At 43.0% G+C, this 20,122-nt stretch overlaps 1 protein-coding gene across 1 annotated transcript in view; it reads right to left on the bottom strand.

Annotated features, from left to right (window-relative positions):
- Positions 1–222: 222 nt before the first annotated feature.
- The window catches only part of LOC106567698 (protein yippee-like 1), a 29,364-nt gene continuing 9,464 nt past the window's right edge, over positions 223–20,122 (bottom strand). Inside the window, exons 2-5 of the mRNA XM_014137290.3 lie at positions 14,444–14,723; positions 3,041–3,084; positions 2,798–2,906; positions 223–2,167 (exon numbers count right to left, since the gene is read on the bottom strand). Of these exons, the coding sequence (XP_013992765.1) occupies positions 2,078–2,167; positions 2,798–2,906; positions 3,041–3,084; positions 14,444–14,551 (351 nt within the window). The 5' untranslated portion in view covers positions 14,552–14,723 and the 3' untranslated portion in view covers positions 223–2,077. The remainder of the gene's footprint in view (positions 2,168–2,797; positions 2,907–3,040; positions 3,085–14,443; positions 14,724–20,122) is intronic.

The raw sequence follows: 20,122 nt of genomic DNA, 5'->3' as shown, positions 1-20,122 counted from the left end.
TTATCGGTTATGCAAGTTTCTCTGAAATCCATAGTGGTATTATCCTAACAGCTGGAAAGTCAAAACATATGTACGATACAATTAGCCTGGTTGCCAGATCTGTTTCTGTTTAAGCCAGCTCATTTCTGGTTGTTGTTCATCTCAAAAGCCAAATTTGGCTCAAGTACAAAACAAGACTGGCAACCAGGTGAGTATAAAACGTACTTTGGCCTTTGCTTCAGATCAGTCAAATAAGAATCTTTATTGAGTCCCATATATTGCCATCAACTTTCCTTCCTTTACAAAAGACACACAAAAAATACATTTTCAAATAGTAAAAAAGTAGGAAATCTAACTGTCCCACAAGGTGCCCCAAGACAGACAGCAGAGCATACATAATCATCAATTGAATAAATGAATAAATAAATAAAACATTGAATATGGCTATTTATATGGTGTAATACAGTTTATCATTATATAATAATAATGCTTATGTTCATAGTGAATATACAGGCATTAACATAGTAATTGTCTCAACCAAACAATGCATTATCTCACAGAGAAAGCCCAGGGTTCGACAGTGGCTCTGGGCCAATCACAATCTTTCATTCTGCAACTTCCTGATACAAGCAATCTAGGCAGGTCCATTGTTTGGTCAATTTATTGTTGATGGGAGAGTCTTTGGTTGTTGTGCTGGGATGTGTGACACCCTCTGATTGGGTATTTCCACTGTCAGTCACATTCTGTTGATTTCAATTGGTTCTCCTGTTCCAGACTGTAGAAAGTTAATTTTAACTGTTGGTATTTTCTCTAATCTCGTAAAATCAGCAAAACAAATAAGCGAGGAGGCAGTGGAGGAGGCCGAACCAGGTAAACAGAGAACTACCAGTTCACAAACATCAATCTGTGAAGCTCCAGAATTAGCTGTAGAAATAGATCTAGAATCAGGTAACCCTCTCCATATCCTCACCTCAACCACTAGGGGGGAAACACAACACTAACTTTAGATCAGTGTCTAGGCACAAGGCACTCCACTTGCCTCATTTCATCATCAGTTTGCATCACCATTATAATGTCAGCTTTGAGCATTATTTTGAAACCGAAAAGAGCTAAGGGTGCTACCTAACTTTTTTTGTTCTGTCTCTTTACCAAGGTGACATGAAAACCTCTTGCACTCTGCCACTGTTCATTGTACACACCACCATTACTGAAACATTTACAGAGGGTGGTAACAGCACACTCAGAAAGGCAAAAGGACGACAACTTGAGTGACACCTTATTTTTAAGATTGCTACCATTGATTGGAATTGAGGTGTGAGGAAGGAACTAAAAAGCTGCTACCTTTGAACAAAGGGAGTAGAAGGGGAGATTGTCCCCAAACAAGACCAAATAAATTCATAAATAAATCAATACCTTAAACTCATGCTCGAATAAATAAAAAAATAAAGAACAGCAAAATATATGTCTTTTTCCAGATGAACAGTCAAGCAGTTTTCTGACAATCAGTTTCAATCCCTCAAAGGGAGTTTTGGACGATTTCAGGCTACAAGAAGTCTGGTGATTCTGGTTGATTGGTTGGGTGGTTTGTGTCTTCCATGTGTGTGTGAAGAGGGAAGGATCCACATAGGGTAGTGAGGGTGATCGTAGGTAAAAAAATAAAAATAGAACATTTTCACCTCATTGTAGTGTTGGTGGGTCTTGGGGGTACATCCTTGTCTGTCCAGTACTATGTTCATTGTCCATCTCATTCACCCCCCAGATAGACCATTACCTATGACCTATAACCCTTAACCTGTGGTCTCCTGTCCACCCTGAAGCCTGGGACAAGCATCAACATGCAGTGTGAATACAAACATGTCTCTGAGCCACTGTGTGTGTGCATTTCTGTATATTCTGTAGACTGGAAATGATTTATCATTCTTGTAAACACACAAGCACACACACACGCTTACACCTATGTATTGTGGGGGTACATGAACTGCATGTCAGGTGGATAGGGTCACGTGGATGAGCTAGCGGTAAACCTTATTGGTGAGTCCAACACTGAGCTGTGCCCTACAGCTAAGCCACGCCTCTCCAACACTCTAGGTCTGCCCACTCAGTCCCAGCCATTGTCCTTGATCATGTGGGCCAGCTCGATAATGAATTTCCCCTCCTTGTACTTCTGACTGCTCTCAAAGGCATGCTCCTGCGGAGATTGGGGGGTGGGGGGGATAGAAAGAGAGAAAGAGAAAGACAGGGACCGAGAACGGGAAAGAGGGGAGAGAGAGAGACAGTCACAAACATTAGTGAACGGATGAAACAAGCATTTTCATGAATGTAAACAGTGCCTTGCTGTTTTCTATCTGGGGTCATCTCTCTTGTTGTTCTATATGTAATCTCAGTGTGAGTGATTGTGTATGTGTGCGTGCGTGAGTTAGTAAGTGAAAGTGAATTGTGTGTGTGTGTGAGTGATTGTGTGTGGGAGAGAGTAATAGTGTGTTTGTGTGCTTATTATCCCCCCATTGATAAGTGTACTAGGTCAGCAGCAGCACCTTTGGCAGTGTGACAGTGCAGGAACATCAGGCCTCGTGGAGGATATTAATAATAATATCACACAGATGGCAGCGCCATAAAACACCACAAGGCCGCGTACCGTCCGGGTCTCTCTCGCTGACCTCCACGCACGCACGCACGCACACACCTTAACCAACATAGTTAGCCACAAAGCGGAGCCAGGGACCCCAGCAATGTGGAGCATTTATGTCTATAGATGTGTTATACACCTGTATGTCTACAGAACTGTTTGTCGGGGATTCCTATGTAATTAGCTACTCACGTATTTCCAGCCCAGTGTGGTTTTACAGTTTTCACAGTAGATATCAGCAACCGCATGAAGCCCTGTCAACAGAACCCTCTCTTCTGCTAGTCCACACCCCACGTTCACCCTGAGAGGGGGGGAGAGAGAGGAATAATGTTATAAAGGGAGAGAAAGGCGAATAAAAGAAAGAGTGAGAAAGAGAGAGAGGGGGTGTCAGAGGAGAGAGGGATGAAGTGATAAAATGGGGGCTCAGGTACTTACACTGAGTTGAACAGGTACGCTCGGCCTTGACTTCCTTGGAAAGACTGAATGAGAAAGAGAGAGAACGGGATGAGAAAAGCCATACATTAATATCACAGGAGTAGACATTTAGAATGGTCGGTTGTTTTTTTCATTTGTCTTACACAGCTTCAAAGCAGACAGATGGCATAGCTGTTCCTAAAGCAAAGGTATTCCATTCTCTATCCCATTCAGAAAAGATGATTTATATGTTCATTATTGTTAGCTCAGAGACAGATAAGTGACTATTTTCAAATTTGGCACACAGAAACATGAGGCCATGAGTAACTTGGTCAAAAAGAATGGCGCCGATTGGCGCTGTCATAAGTAGTCTCACTTAAACCCTAATCAAATTAAATCAAATTGGTCGCATACACATATTTAGCAGATGTTATTGTGGGTGTAGCGAAATGCTTGTGTTCCTAGTTCCAACAGTGCAGTAATATCTAACAATAGACAACAATACACGCACATCTAAAAGTAAAAGAATGGATTAAAGAAATAAATAAATATTACGATGAGCAATGTCGGAGTCCGGAGTATATAGTGCATTCACTTTTTCCACATTTTGTTACGTTACAGCCTTATTCTAAAATGGATTAAATCATTTTTTTCTTTATCAATCTACACACAATAACCCATAATGATGAGGCGAAGAAAGGTTTTCAGATTTTTTTGCAAATGTATAAAAAAAAAAAATGAAATATCTTATTTACATAAGCATTCAGACCCTTTGCTATGAGACTCGATTTTGAGCTCAGGTGCGTCCTGTTTCCATTGATCATGCTTGAGATGTTTCTACAACTTGATTGGAGTCCACCTGTGGTAAATGTAATTGATTGGACATGATATGGAAAGGCACACACCTGTCTATATAAGGTCCCACAGTTGACAGTGCTCGTTAGAGCAAAAACCAAGCCATGAGGTCGAAGGAATTGTCCGTAGAGCTCCGAAACAGGATTGCATCGAGGCACAGATCTGGGAAGGGCACCAAAACATTTCTGCAGCCTTGAAGGTCCCCAAGAACACAGTGTCCTCCATCATTCTTAAATGGAAGAAGTTTGGAACCACCAAGACTCTTCCTAGAGCTGGCCGCCCTGCCAAACTGAGCAATCGGGGAGAACCGCCTTTGTCCGGGAGGTGACCAAGAAGTAGTGGCCAGACTGAAGCCACTCCTCAGTAAAAGGCACGACAGCCCGCTTGGAGTTTGCCAAAAGGCATTTAAAGGACTCTCCGACCATGAGAAACAAGATTCGCTGGTCTGATGAAGCCAAGATTGATCTCTTTGGCCTGAATGCCAAGTGTCAGGCCTGGAGGAAACCAGGCACCGTTCATCACCTGGCCAATACCATCCCTACGGTGAAGCATGCTGGTGGAAGCATCATGCTGTGGGGATGTTTTTCAGCAGCAGGGACTGGGAGACTAGTCAGGATCGAGGGAAAGATGACTGGAGAAAAGTACAGAGAGATCCTTGATGAAAACCCGCTCCACAGATCTCAGGACCTGAGGCTGGGGAGAAGGTTCACCTTCCAACAGGACAACGACCCTAAGCACACAGCCAAAACAACACAGGAGTCGCTTAGGGACAAGTCTCAGAATGTCCTTGAGTGGCCTAGCCAGAGCCCGGACTTGAACCCGATCGAACATCTCTGGAGAGACCTGAAAATAGCTGTGCAGCGATGCTCCACATCCAACCTGACAGAGCTTGAGAGGATCTGCAGAGAATAATGGGAGAAACTCCCCAAATACAAATGTGCCAAGCTTGTAGCGTCATACCCAAGCAGCTACGTCTGGTAAGACGTGTGTCTATTTGTCAATAACTACTGGCGCGCGATGTCTAATATTAAAGAAGTCTCGAGGAATTGCTCGCCTGAGGTAGAATACCTCATGATAAGCTGTAGACCACACTTCTACAAAGAGAGTTCTCATCTATATTATTCTATATTATTCGTAGCAAACTTAAATCCGTTATACATCATATCTACCAGAGGAAAAACAACTCTAGATCACCTTTACTCAACACACAGAGACGCATACAAAGCTCTCCCTCGCCCTCCATTTGTCAAATCTGAGCATAATTCTATCCTCCTGATTCCGGCTTACAAGCTAAAAATAAAGCAGGAACAACAGTGACTCGCTCAAAACGTAAGTGGTCAGATGACGCAGATGCTACGCTACAGGACTGTTATCACAGACTGGAATATGTTCAGGGATTCGTCCAATTGCATTGATGTGTATACCACCTCAGTCATCAATAAGTGCATCGACGACATCACCCCCACAGTGACTGTATGTACATTTTCCGAACAGAAGCCATGGATTACAGGCAACATCCGCACCGAATACTTGAGCTGTCTCTTTTCACCTTTCCGGACGCTTATAAGAAATCCCACTATGCCCTCAGATGAACCATCAAACAGGCAAAGCGTCAAAACAGGACTAAGATGGAATCTTACTACCCCGGCTCTGATGCTCGTCGGATGTGGCAGGGCTTGAAAAATATTACGGACTACAAAGGGAAACCCAGCCGCGAGCTGCCCAGTGACGCGAGCCTACCAGAAGAGCTAAATGCCTTTTATGCTCACTTCGAGTCAAACACTGAAGCATGCATGAGAGCACCAGCTGTTCAGGACGACTGTGTGATCACGCTCTCTGTAGCCGATGTGAGCAAGACCTTTAAACAGCTCAACATTCACGAAGCCGCGGGGCCAGACGGATTACCAGGACGGATACTCAAAGCATGCGCGGTCCAACTTGCAAGTGTCGTCACTGACATTTTCAACCTCTCCCTGACCGAGTCTGTAATACCTACGTTTCAAACAGACCACCATAGTCCCTGTGCCCAAGAAAGTGAAGGTAACCTGCCTAAATTATTACCACCCCATAGCACTCACGTCAGTAGCCATGAAGTGCAATGAAAGGCTGGTCATGGCTCACATCAACACCATCATGCCAGAAACCCTAGACCCACTCCAATTTGCATACCACTCCAACAGATCCACAGATGACACAATCTCAATCACACTCCACACTGCGCTTTCCCACCTGGACAAAAGGAACACCTATGTGAGAATGCCATTCATTGACTACAGCTCAGCGTTCAACACCATAGTTCCCACAAAGCTCATCACTAAGCTAAGGACCCTGGGACTAAACACCTCCCTCTGCAACTGGATCCTGACGGGCTGCCCCCAGGTGGTAAGGGTAGGCAGCAACACATCTGCCATGCTGATCCTCAACACTGGGGCCCCTCAGGGGTGCATGCTTAGTCCACTCCTGTACTGTCTGTTCAACCACGAGTGTGTGGCCAAGCACGACTCCAACACCATCATTAAGTTTGCTGTCAACACAACAGTGGTAGGCCTGATCACCGACCATGATGAGATCGCCAATAGGGAGGAGGTCAGAGACCTGGCAGTGTGGTGCCAGGACAACAACCTCTCCCTCAGTGTGAGCAAGACAAAAGAGCTGATCATGGACTACAGGAAAAGGAGGGCCGAACAGGCCCCAATTAATATTGATGAACTGAAGTGGAGAGGGTTGAGAATTTTAAGTTCCTTAGAGTTTTAAGTTCCCACATCACCAACGAACTATCATGATCCAAACACACCAAGACAGTTGTGAAGAGGGCACGACAACACATTTTCCCCCTCATGAGACTGAAAAGATTTGTCATGGGTCCCCAGATCCTCAAAAAGTTATACAGCTGCACCATCGACAGCATCCTGACAAGTTCTATCACCGCCTGGTATGGCAACTGCTCGGGTCTGACCGTAAGGAACTACAGAGGGTAGTGCATATGGCCCAGTACATCACTGTGGCCAAGCTTCCTGACATCCAGGACCTATATACTAGGCGGTTTTAGATGAAGGCCCAAAGAATTGTCAAAGACTCCAGTCACCCAAGTCATAGACTGTTCTCTCTGCTACTGCACAGCAAGCGGAGCGCCACGTCTAGGACCAAAATGCTCCTCAAAAGCTTCTACCCTCAAGCCATAAGACTGCTGAACAATTAATCAAATGGCCACCCAGACTATTTACATTGATGACCCCCCCCCCTTTGTTTTTACGCTTCTGCTACTCGGTGTTTATTATCTATGCACAGTCACTTTACAAATTATCTCGACTAACCTGTACCCCCGCACATTGACTCGATACCAGTACCACCTTTATATAGCCTCGTTATTGTTATGTCATTTTCTTGTGTTACATTTTTTCTTAATATTTTTTTCAATTTAGTTTATTTAGTAAATATTTCCGTAACCTCTTAAGGATCCGCCCCTTTATTCCAATTTTCGCCTAAAATGACATACCCAAATCTAGCTCAGGCAGTTAGTACCATTGGTACCATTTGAAAGGAAACACTTTGAAGTTTGTGGAAATGTGAAAGGAATGTAAGAGAATATAACACAATAGATCTGGTAAAAGATAATACAAAGAAAAAAAACAACCGTTCTTTTGTACCATCATCTTTGAAAGTCAAGATAAAGGCCATAATGTATTTTTCCAGCACAGGTGCAATTTAGATTTTGGCCACTGGACGGCAGCAATGTATGTGCAAAGTTTAAGACTGATCCAATAAACCATTTGCATTTCTGTTCAAAATTTTGTATCAAGACTGCCCAAATGCGCAAACATGTGCCTACTTTGTTTATTAATAACTTTTCATGTTCAAAATTGTGCACACTCCTCAAACAATAGCATGGTATACTTTCACTGTAATGGCTACTGTAAATTGGACAGTGCAGTTAGATTAACAAGAATTTAAGCTTTCTGCCAATATCAGATATGTCTATGTCCTGGGAAATGTTCTTGTTACTTACTCCCTCATGCTCACCTTAGCCTAAGTTAGCTCAACCGTCGCGTGGACGGGATACCGATGAACTGCATTGTTGGTTAAGGGCTTATAAGTAAGCGTTTCACGGTAAGTTCTACACCTGTTGTATTCGGCGCTTCAACAAAGTACTGAGTAAAGGGTCTATATATATTTTTTTTTAATAAATTTGCAAGCATTTCTAAAAAACAGTTTTTGCTTTGTCATTATGGGGTATTGTGTGTAGATTGATGAAGGGAAAAAATAATTTAATCCATTTTAGAATAAGGCTAAAACGTCATTTTTTGGGGGGGAAAGTCAAGGGGTCTGAATACTTTCTGAATGCACTGTATATATTATATTTTATATTATGTGATGGGATGTATAGACATTATGGACAGTATGTGGATAGAAGAATACGTGGACAGAATAGTATATGTACAGAAATTGTTGAATAGGATGGCCTTGACTAGAATACAGTATATACATAAGAAATGGGAAAAACACAATGTAAACATTATTAAAATGACCAGTGTTCCATGTCTACAGTATGTACATAGAGCAGCAGCCTCTAAGATGCAGGGATGAGTAACCGGATGGTAGCCGGCTAGTGACAGTGACTAAGTTCAGGGCAGGGTACTGGGTGGAGGCCTGCTAGTGATGGCTATTTAATAGCCTGATGGCCTTGCAATCGAAGCAGTTTTTCGGTCCCAGCTTTGATGCACTTGTAATGACCTGGTAATGACCACTTGTAATGCACAATTGAGAGCATCCTGCGGGCTGTATCACCGCCTGGTACGCCAACTGCACCGCCCTCAACCGCAAGGCTCTCCAGAGGGTGGTGAGGTCTGCACAACGCATCACCGGATGCAAACTACCTACTCTCCAGGACACCTACAGTACCCGATGTCACAGGAAGGCCAACAAGATCATCAAGGACAACAACCACCCGAGCCACTGCCTGTTCACCCCGCTACCATCCAGAAGGAGAGGTCAGTACAGGCGCATCAAAGCTGGGAACGAGAGACTGAGCAACAGCTTCTCTCTCAAGGCTATCAGACTGTTAAACAGCCATCACTAACACAGAGAGGCTGCTGCCTACATACAGACTCGAATCATTGGCCACTTTAATAAATGGATCACTAGTCACTTTAAATAATGCCACTTTAATAATGTTTACATATCTTACATTACTCTCATATGTATATACTGTATTTTATACCATCTATTGCATCTTGCCTATGCCGCTCGGTCAGCGCTCATCCATATATTTCTATGCATATATTCTTATTCCATCCCTTTAGATTCGTGTGGATTAGGTAGTTGCTGTGGAATTGTTAGATTTACATTTACATTTTTTACATTTTAGCCATTTAGCAGACGCTCTTATCCAGAGCGACTTACAAATTGGTGCATTCACCTATAATATCCAGTGGAACAACCACTTTACAATAGTGATTTACTTGTTAGATATTACTGCACTCTCAGAACTAGAAGCACAAGCATTTCGCTACACTCGCATTAACATCTGCTAACCATGTGTATGTGACCATTACAATTTGATTTGAGCTATTCTTCCACAAATTAACTTTTAACAAGGCACACCTGTTAATTGAAATGCATTCCAGGTAACTACCTCATGAAGCTGGTTGAGAGAATGCCAAGAGTGTGCAAAGCTTTCATCAAGACAAAGGGTGGCTACTTTGAAGAATCTGAAATCTGAAATATATTTTGATTTGTTTAACACTTTTTTGGTTACTACATGATTCCATACGTGTTATTTCATAGTTTGATGTCTTCACTATGTAGAAAATAGTCAAAATAAAGAAAAACCCTGGAATGAGTTGGTGTGTCCAAACTTTTGAGTGGTACTGTACCTTTAACCTATATCAACTCAAGCTTTTGTGTGTATTTTCTACAACTACAAGGGAACTCCCAGGAGGCACATAAAATACAAGCCTCTTTTTGACTGGATGAGCCAGAGCTCTGCCCTACAATATAGCCATAGTGAAAACAGCCTTGAGGGAGGAGGCTTTATGACTGGCTGTTTTTCCCGGGGGTAGTGTGCTCGCACCGTGACATGTGGGTAGCTTCGTAGCCACCAGGCACCATTCATGCGGGTGATATACACAGAACAGGTCTGCACTGGGCAACTGCCACATCATAGTCATAGTCAAAGGGACGGACGGCTGTGCTCCACACCAGAAACTGAACACTAGCCAATCAGGACAGGGCTAGAGGTTAGAGCCCAGACAAAGGAAGTGGGTTGACCTCTGAATGAGACCTAGTGGTGTCTTTAATACCTGCTGGGACAGAGGTTATGATGAGAAACTGGAGTTGAGAAGTGGCTATGTTCCATGCAATCTAATATACTGCAGACAAACATAAAGCCTCTATGGTTTAAAAAGCGGCTGCCTTTAAAAAGTAACAAATCCATGTGAAAACAGCCTATGTGGCATCGATATGAGTCAGAAACAGTTATTCTGGTGTCAAACTTGACTACCAAGTCTAAATAGGATAATGTTGGTCATAAAGTCAGTCTCGTCTAAAACGGAGTTTGGAACAACTTTGCATCACAACAGGTAAATAATGAAAGTTGGGTTTTGATTTGACTATGTCCATTTGCCCAGTAACATGGGATGAACCGCTGTGGCGATTGCCCTTGATCCAATGAAATCAAATTGTATTTGTCACATGCGCCAAATACAACAGGTGTAGACCTTAACATGAAATGCTTACAAGCCCTTAACCAAAAATGCAGTTCAAGAAATAGAGTTAAAAAAATATTTACCAAAGTAGAAAATTAAATAAAAAGTAACAATAAAATAACGAGGCCATAATAATACAGGGGGTACTGGTACCGAGTCAATGTGCGGTGGTACAGTGGAGGTAATTTGCACATGTAGGTAGGGATAAAGTGACTGTGCATAGATAACAAACAGCGAGTAGCAGCAGTGTAAAATTAAAGGGGGAGTTCAATGTAAATAGTCCGGGTGGCCATTTGATTAATTGTTCAGCAGTCTTATGGCTTGGGGGTAGAAGCTGTTGAGAAGCCTTTCGGACCTAGACTTGGCGCTCCGGTACCGCTTTCCGTGTGGTAGCAGAGAGAACAGTCTATGACTTGGGTGACTGGAGTCTTTGACAATTTTTTGGCCTTCCACTGACACAGCCTAGTATATAGGTCCTGGATGGCAGGAAGCCTGGCCCCAGTGATGTACTGGGCCGTACACACTACCCTCTGTGGCGCCTTACTTTTTGAGAATCTGGTGACCCATGACAAATCTTTTCAGTCTCATGAGGGGGGAAAGGTGTTGTCGTGCCCTCTTCACGACTGTCTTGGTGTGTTTGGACCATGATAGTTTGTTGGTGATGTGGACACCAAGGAACTTGAAACTCTCGACCCGCTCCACTACAGCCCAGTTGATGTGAATAGGGGCGTGTTCAGCCCTGCTTTTCCTGTAGTCCACAATCAGCTCCTTTGTCTTGCTCACATTGAGGGAGAGGTTGTTGTCCTGGCACCACACTGCCGGGTCTCTGAGCTCCTCCCTATAGGCTGTCTCATCGTTGTCGGTGATCAGGCACTGTTGTGTCGTCAGCAAACTTAATGATGGTTGGAGTCGTGCTTGGCCACGCAGTCGTGGGTGAATAGGGAGTACATGAGTGGACTAAGCACGCACCCCTGAGGGGCCCCCAATAGCATAGACAGTGAGACAGACCTGCCCAGCAGCTCCAACTTTCTTTACATAAGACAACACGTCGCACCAAACACCTTAGTTAGATGTAAAATTGCGCAACAAAAACATCCTTGGGAAAAACGTCTAAATTAATTACAGATTTCTTGAGTTATATTAGATTCATTCTGGGGATTTTGAGGAAGTGAAATAGGCTTCCGCATCTACAGTGTCTCATGGGGGACAAACATCATTAACCAAACGTGGAATCGGTCAGGAAACACACTTCCAAGACTAAAATTATTTTTTTCTAATGAGCAACAGAATAACACGTGTGCCAATTGGCTTGTTCAGTGGCTCTTTAACACACACAAACACACACACACGCAAATCCACTTTTTCTCCTACATACACTAACTCTCATTGTTTCCTTCTTTCTTTCCCTCACTCTCTTCCTCTTTCTCTCTGATTCTCACACACACACACATACACAAAATCATCCATCCACACATACAGCTGAAGTCGGAAGTTTACATAGACTTAGGTTGGAGTCATTAAAACCAGTCCAAAAATTTCTTGTTAACAAGCTATAATTTTGACAAGTCGGTTAGGACATCTACTTTGTGCATGACACAAGTAATTTTTCCAACATTTGTTCACATATTATTTCACTTATAACTCACTGTATCACAATTCCAGTGGGTCAGAAGTTTACATACACTAAGTTGACTGTGCCTTTAAACAGCTTGGAAAATTCCAGAAAATTATGTCATGGATTTAGAAGCTTCTGATAGGCTAATTGACATAATTTGAGTCAATTGGAGGTGTACCTGTGGATGTATTTCAAGGCCTACCTTCAAACTCAGTACCTCTTTGCTTGACATCATGGGAAAATCAAAAGAGATCAGCCAAGATCTCAGAAAAAAAACATTGTAGTCCTCCACAAGTCTGGTTCATCCTTGGGAGCAATTTCCAAACGCCTGAAGGTACCACGTTCGTCTGTACAAGCAATAGTATGCAAGTATAAACATCATGGGACCACGCAGCCATCATACCGCTCAGGAAGGAGACGCGTTCTGTCTCCTAGAGATGAACGTACTTTGGTGTGAAAAGTGCAAATCAATCCCAGAACAACAGCAAAGGACCTTGTGAAGACGCCGGAGGAAACGGGTACAAAAATATCTATATCCACAGTAAAACGAGTCCTGTATCAATATAACCTGAAAGACCGCAACCACTGCTGCAAAACCACCATAAAAACGCCAGACTACGGTTTGCAACTGCACATGGGGACAAAGATTGTACTTTTTGAGAAATTTCCTCTGGTTTGATGAAACAAAAATAGAACTGTTTGGCCATAATGACCATCGTTATGTTTGGAGGAAAAAGGGGGAAGCTTGCAAGCTGAAGAACACCATCTCAACCGTGAATCACGGGGGTGGCAGCATCATATTGTGGGGGTGCTTTGCTGCAGGAGGGACTGGTGCACTTCACAAAATAGTTTGCATTATGAGGAAGGAAAAGTGTGAATATATTGAATCAACATCTCAAGACATCAGTCAGGAAGTTAAAGCTTGGTCGCAAATGGGTCTTCCAAATGGACAGTGACCCCAAGCATACTTCCAAAGTTGTGGCAAAATGGCATAAGGACAACAAAATCAAGGTATTGGAGTGGCCATCACAAAGCCCTGACCTCAATCCTATAGAAAATTTGGGGGCAGAACTGAAAAAGTGTGTGCGAGCAAGGAGGCCTACAAACATGACTCAGTTACACCAGCTCTGTCAGGAGGAATGGGCCAAAATTCACCCAACTTATTGTGGGAAGCTTGTGGAAGGCTACACAAACGTTTGACCCAAGTTAAACAATTTAAAGGCAATGCTACCAAATACTAATTGAGTGTATGTAAACTTCTGACCCACTGGGAATGTGATGAAAGATATAAAAGCTGAAATAAGTCATTCTCTCTACTATCATTCTGACATTTCACATTCTTAAAATAAAGTGGTGATCCTAACTGACCTAGGACAGGGAATTTTTGCTAGGATTAAATGTCAGCAATTGTGAAAAACTGAGTTTAAATGTATTTGGCTAAGGTGTATGTAAACTTCCGACTTCAACTGTATGCTATCATTGCCCTCTTTATTTTAGTCTGACACAAACATGCTGCTTCCATGGAAACTGTGTGTTTGCAGAGTGAATCCAGTCAATCTGATTTGATGTGCTGCTGGCTTACACTAAAAGCCTACTAGTGTCTATGAAAAGCCGGGAGAGGCCGTGTGTGTGTGTGTGCGTGTGTGTGTGCGTGTGTGTGTGTGTGTATTAGGGAGCTTTGTAGCTGGGGATATTACCCGGGATGCTCTAGTCTAGAGAGTTCCAGGAGGGGACAGTGCTGATCTCTCTCGCCCCTCTCTTTCATGGTTTCTTTTTCCTTCTTAATTTCTCTCATAGTTGCACACAAAGCTAAATGGACTAAGGGCTATCCCTTGATCCCGCCATGTGGGTTAATTAAGTCAGGGCTATATACTGTGTTTATGACCCACAGTTTCTGTGCCCTCATACTCACAATTGGACATAACAACTGGTGGAATAAAGTGAACCCTGATCAACCTGGTGCAACATGAATAACATCTGATGTTATCGCAAGCAAAGGAGCAAATGGAAGCAATCACGTTGCGGCAGAATCTACTCTCGATTGCAACCGCACACACACAAACGCACTGAGGATCTGCAGTAGATGCTAGGCAGCGTGCCATCAGTAGGATTTACAGCCGTGAAAATATGGAGTATAACTACCACTGGCCTGCAGCTTCATACACATGACATAAAGCTTCATACACATGACATAGTTTCCATATTCATAGTTGTATTTCAACTTTTTTTGTCCTTGCAGAAAAAGCCTACCTTGGAGATGAGCTCGTCATGGTTGGCCAGGTGTGCTCGACAGTGGATGCAGCTGTAGGTGCGGTGGCAGTTGGGCAGGTAAGCCTGGAAGGTCTTGGAGCGCGTCATGATGATAGTTGCCTGGGAGACGGTGACGGTTGCAGGGGCAACGGCGTTGCTGTTGCTGGGTGGGGTGGGGGGGCGGTGCAAGAAAGGGCTTCCAGCCCAGGACGGTTCGCAGGGGAAGCACCGCAACACACAGGTGAGGGCCGTGGTGGGGCGTGGGGCGGGAGGCACACACCTGGGACACACACACACACACACTTTAATATGGATCCATGATGACGGATCATGTTTGTCATGAAGGTGCAAAAATAGTTTGTGTATGTTGAGTCTACCAAATATTAATATTTAATGTTGAACTTACCATTTTTGTTATTTAGCATACGCTCTTATCCAGAGCGACTTACCGGAGCAATTAGGGTTAAGTGCCTTGCTCAAGAGCACAGACAGATTTTTCACCTAGTCGGGATTGAAACCACGGACATTTCGGTTACAAACATAACGCTCTTAACCACTAGCCTACCTGCCTCACACGCATTAACGTATGTACCCGTCTGCGCACACAGACACGACACAGACATACACACGCGTTAGAAACCCCTACTACTTTAAGATATGGTCTCAAAGGAATTTGAGTGAAACTCCCATGGAGCAGGAAAATCCCCTCAGGCAAAATTGCTGTGAAAATTGCTGGTTCATTAGCTCAATCTTTCCACAAGTCTTAAATGAGGTTCTCTCTCTCTCTCTCATATACATCAAAGCATGGTGGAAGGCGTTTATGTGAATCATGACACAATTCAATACAATGCTCTCTATCGTATCATGGTACAACTATGATAGACTCTATGGCAGCAACACACACAACACAGACAATAAAACGCACACACACACACACACACACACACACACACACACACACACACACACACAAGGTCAGTGGGCCAGAATTGGACTATCAGAAGTCTGGAACCCTGCCAACCGCGTGGGCTCCACTAGAAAGACACTACTGACTGACTCAATGTAGCCACACACATCTGTGTTTTCGTGAAATGTCAGGAATCTTTGAAGTGTCAAATGTTTTCACCATTAAAAATCATGTTTTCCATAACCCCTAACCCTAAAACCTAACCCTTAAGCATAAAATAGCATTTTAACAAATTCAGGACCTGCAAAAAGTCCACTTTTCAAAAAATGTTTTGTTTTCCTAACTTTTCAGGACATTAAGGTGAAATGTTAGGACATTGGGGTCCTGATCATGAAGGAAAACAAGTGTACACACACACAAAGAGTATGAGGGAAGGAAAGGTGTGTAGGACAGGATGTGTACGGCAGTAGAGAGTGAGCTAGTAAATGCTACTGGCCTCAGTGGCCTGCTACTGAGCCAGCACCAAAATGGTAAACATTGACGTACATTATCATGGTTTTTACGATACCAGTACTGCAATTTTTCATGGCAAAATGCTACTGGCCTCACGAAGCAGACCCAACTCTTTGGTCCTTTAAAAACATATGTGTAAAATATTGTGAGCTATAGCTTGGAAAATAAATAAAATGTGACTCTGGATGCAACATTAGGGCTGTTTTCCTACAGAAATTCAATCCGCTATGTGTTTTGTTTCCTTGCCACGATACTAACGAGTATCGCGATACTGGTATCGTCCTGTCTCTAGTTTTTATGTTCACAGTCTCATAACCTAGTTTTTCTTAAATTCTTTTAAATCTTTCGTAGGTGTTGCACTTTTTCATAGCTCTGGAATGATATCCAGCTGTATAATGTTGGCAGTGTAAGTGCCTTTAAATTCTTCAACAGGCCTAATTAAAACATAACAGGCTGCACAAAAGACTATGCTAACATTTGCCAAAACAGGATATGGCAAGCTATGAAGGCCCAATTACATTGTCCAATTACATTCACTATTCTGTCATGTGACACTGAATGCTCTGAAATTAGGCTACGCTCGCTGTCAGCTGTCATGAACTGCCAAACAGTTATGAAAAGTGTTCATGTCGATCCATCCTTATATGGAGTGTACAGTGGGCAATATACCAAGCATACAAAACTGTCGGTGAAGTGAAAAGAACATAATAATGAAGCAGAAACAAACTCATGTATGGTTCCAGATTTGTAACATTTTGGGGATGACTTTGGATGATTCCATCTTGTGAAGAAGGGCTACCTCATTTGCACCTCTGGCCACATAAACAATGGCCGTGCCCATATATTGTCCTATGAGTTCCCTCTACAGGGGCCTATACTGTTAACACACTAGCCATACACAAGGCTGCCAGAATGTGCACTCCTGTATCCCCACTCAGCAGTTCACGCTAGGTAAGCGGCTCATGCCATGTAAGCTTGCTGTAAAGCCTGCTGACTAAGGACCCAGGGGCCTGGCACAATATGGAGGGGCAACCCACCACCCTCTGAGAGAAGAATGGAAGTGCTGAGCGCTCTCTCTCCCTCTCTCTCTGGGCAAGGCGTGTGGGCAAGGTGTGTGTGTGCACGCGTGCACATGTACCATTCCAAATGGCCAATCAAACAGACCAGCACAATCTCAAATTATTAGAGGCGCTAGCTGGATCAGTCAAGCCTTTTCAAATAAACAGACATCCCCTCTTGATGCAATAAAGCTTGGGATGACAAATTATAATTTACTTTGAGGTTAGCTGGGCTGTATAAGCCATTCATTGTCAGATTTGTCTGTGGGCAACAGCTGCAGCACCTCACATAGCCGGCAGGTGTGTGTATGTGTGTGTGCCCACCAGTGACACAATGGGCAGGCATCACTAGCTATTCTCTACCCTACCACATGCAAAACCAATGAAAACAAAAAGCAAGCCTCTACACTATTCATTAAACAGAGCCTTAATAACAACTGCCTTCACCCCAGCACAAAGGTTAAAAAGAAAGGCAAATATCAATATACAAAAGATTAAACACAGAAACAACAGCCAGCTCATAAATATAAGAGGTGACAAGCTATCATGGTGGGGTCATTTCAAATAGGCCTAAAAGCCAACTATTTAAATAGATCTTAAAGCCATGAAATGACTGCCTGGCTACCAATGAGCCACAGTAAATCAACCATGCCATGTAGAGAAAGATAGTTAGCTTCCTTTGAACTTCATGTGGCTCAAATAAGTGTCTCAGCCCATCAAAGGAAATTGGAGAGTTCTATCGAAGTATCTGGATTAATCTACTATAGGCATAGGAGTCACATTTCAATTAGCTTCCATAGCAACTGCGCATAACTCCAGTGGGAAAAGTGTCACCCTCGAAACATGCATCTGCATCTCAATTAACCTGGTATGAACTAGTGTTATGTTAGATAAGACCCTCGGATAGTGTCCTTGTGTTGTCCTTTTCGATATTGGCAGAGAGGAGTCTGAAATTATTTTGAGGGAGTGAGACTGTTGAAACAGCATCATTTATTGGCGATATAGCGTTCACCACCGTGCTTGTGCAGGAGCTCACTGGAGCTGAGTACCGGCACCTCAAATGTTCTACTGCTTGAGCTCCTGTTCCTCTTATAGAATATTAGCTCAAAGTATTGTGGAGCTCCTGCACATAAATATAAACAGTAGCAGCACCCAAAATGAGTACCGGCACCTATTTCAGTCCAAGTCAAGACCTTTCACAGCTTTTTGGTCTATGTTGTCATTAGCTAGCTGACAACGAGTTCAGTTAAGAATAGATCTGTTAGTGTTTGTGATGTTTTGTTCAGCCAACTAGCTAGAACAACACAGGCATCTGTGCCATGGGGATGGAGATGAGGCTGGCATCAGTGATGGGCATGAGACAGAGAAAACACAGGGGTCAGAGATACTGGAAGAATGAAAGTGGAAGAGAGAGAGAGAGAGAGAGAGAGATCGAGAGAAAGAGAGAATCTAAAAAAGGGCAGGCAAAATGAGGACAGAGATGGAAAGAGAAATGGCAGCAAGTGCAGGAGGAAGAGAAAGAGAATAACAGAAGGAAAAGAGAGAGAATGAATTAAAGAGAATGAAAGATAGCAGTAATATGAGAGAGAGAGAGAGAGAGAGAGAGAGAGAGAGAGAGAGAGAGAGAGAGAGAGAGAGAGAGAGAGAGATTATAAAAAATGATAAATAAAGGACAGCGGGAGAACCAGGTCAGTGGTAGCAGCAGCAGCAGTACTGGTGTCAGGCGCATGTGAGTGTGACAGTATACGTCGATATGACCAGACTAGGATAGGCTGCTAGTACATTTGTATTTATTAGGATGCCCATTAGGGCATTAGGGCCAAGGCAGAAGCTAACTTCTTCAGGTCCAAACAGGATTAAAACAATTACATCACAACAAAATGTAACAGCCTGCATTGTACAATATATTATTATAATATTATTACAAATGTACAATATAAAATTGACAACACTACAATACAACAATATTACAATATGTAGGCCAGGGACGTCGCCAGATTTCACAAATAGCTCCACTAACTCAGCACCACTTTGCTAACTAGCTACAGTGACGTGTGGTGAGGTCAGTGGCTGGGTAAGCACTGGTTATTATCAAAGCCAGATTTACTCACAAATAAACCTTGATGAAGCCCAAGTTCACCATACAACAGATATCTCCAACACCCAGTGTGACATACGCTATTAACCTAAATTAACAAATCATTTTCACCAAATGTAAATACCAATGTAGCCAAGATACACATGCTATAGCCTCGGATGGCGGCATATTTCATATCATCCGACAAAATGACACACTGCTCAGCTCAGCCATAGAACGATGTAGCATCTACACTAAAATACCAAAATATGGACACATATTCGTGTTTCGGAGGGTCGTGTTTTGGAGGATGCATGGCTCTCGACCTTTGCCTCTCCTGAGTCCGTACGGGAGTTGCAGCGATGGGACAAGACTAACTAAATTGGGGAGAAAAGGGGGGAGAAAAAATGTAAATAAAAAAAGGATTTACAATTCTTCGGATTTGAGGCGCGCACAAAACACACAATTATATTACGTGAAATATTATTAAACAAGTGGCAAAAAAAGGAAACACCAACAAAGTGTCTTAATAGGGCGTTGGGCCAGAACAGCTTCAATGTGCTTTTGCATTGATTCTACAAGTGTCTGGAACTCTACTGGAGGGATGCGACACCGTTCATCCACAAGAAATTCCATAATTTGTTGATGGAAAACACTGTCTCAGGCACAGCTCCAGAATCTTCCATAAGTGTTCAATTGGGTTGAGATCTGGTGACAGACAGATATACACATCCTTTAAACCCCCATGCTCCTTTGAGACCCCTCTTTCAAAGGCACGGAGATCTTGTCTTCTAGCAAACGTAGCCCAAATAATGGGCAACTGGGCATTTTTATACATGACCCTAAGCATGATGGGATGTTGATTGCTTAACTCAGGAACCACACCTGTGTGGAAGCACCTGCTATCAACATACAGTGTAACCCTTGTTTAAAGTTTAAAGTTTTAAAATGTCACATGCACAAGTATGATCAACCAGACAAAAACACAGATAGTGCATTTTAGAAAGAGAAGTGGGTACAAAGAGAAGTGCTTTTCAGTTTTGTTAAAGAAATTCTTGAGTTTACTAGCATCTAAAAATATTTACCTTCTAAGTGGTAAATGGCACGTGTGTACATACAGTTGA

Source organism: Salmo salar, chromosome 13, assembly GCF_965601325.2.
Source record: "Salmo salar chromosome 13, fSalSal1, whole genome shotgun sequence".
Classification (NCBI taxonomy): Eukaryota; Metazoa; Chordata; class Actinopteri; order Salmoniformes; family Salmonidae; genus Salmo; species Salmo salar.
This window is presented reverse-complemented; position numbering and strand designations above follow the sequence as displayed.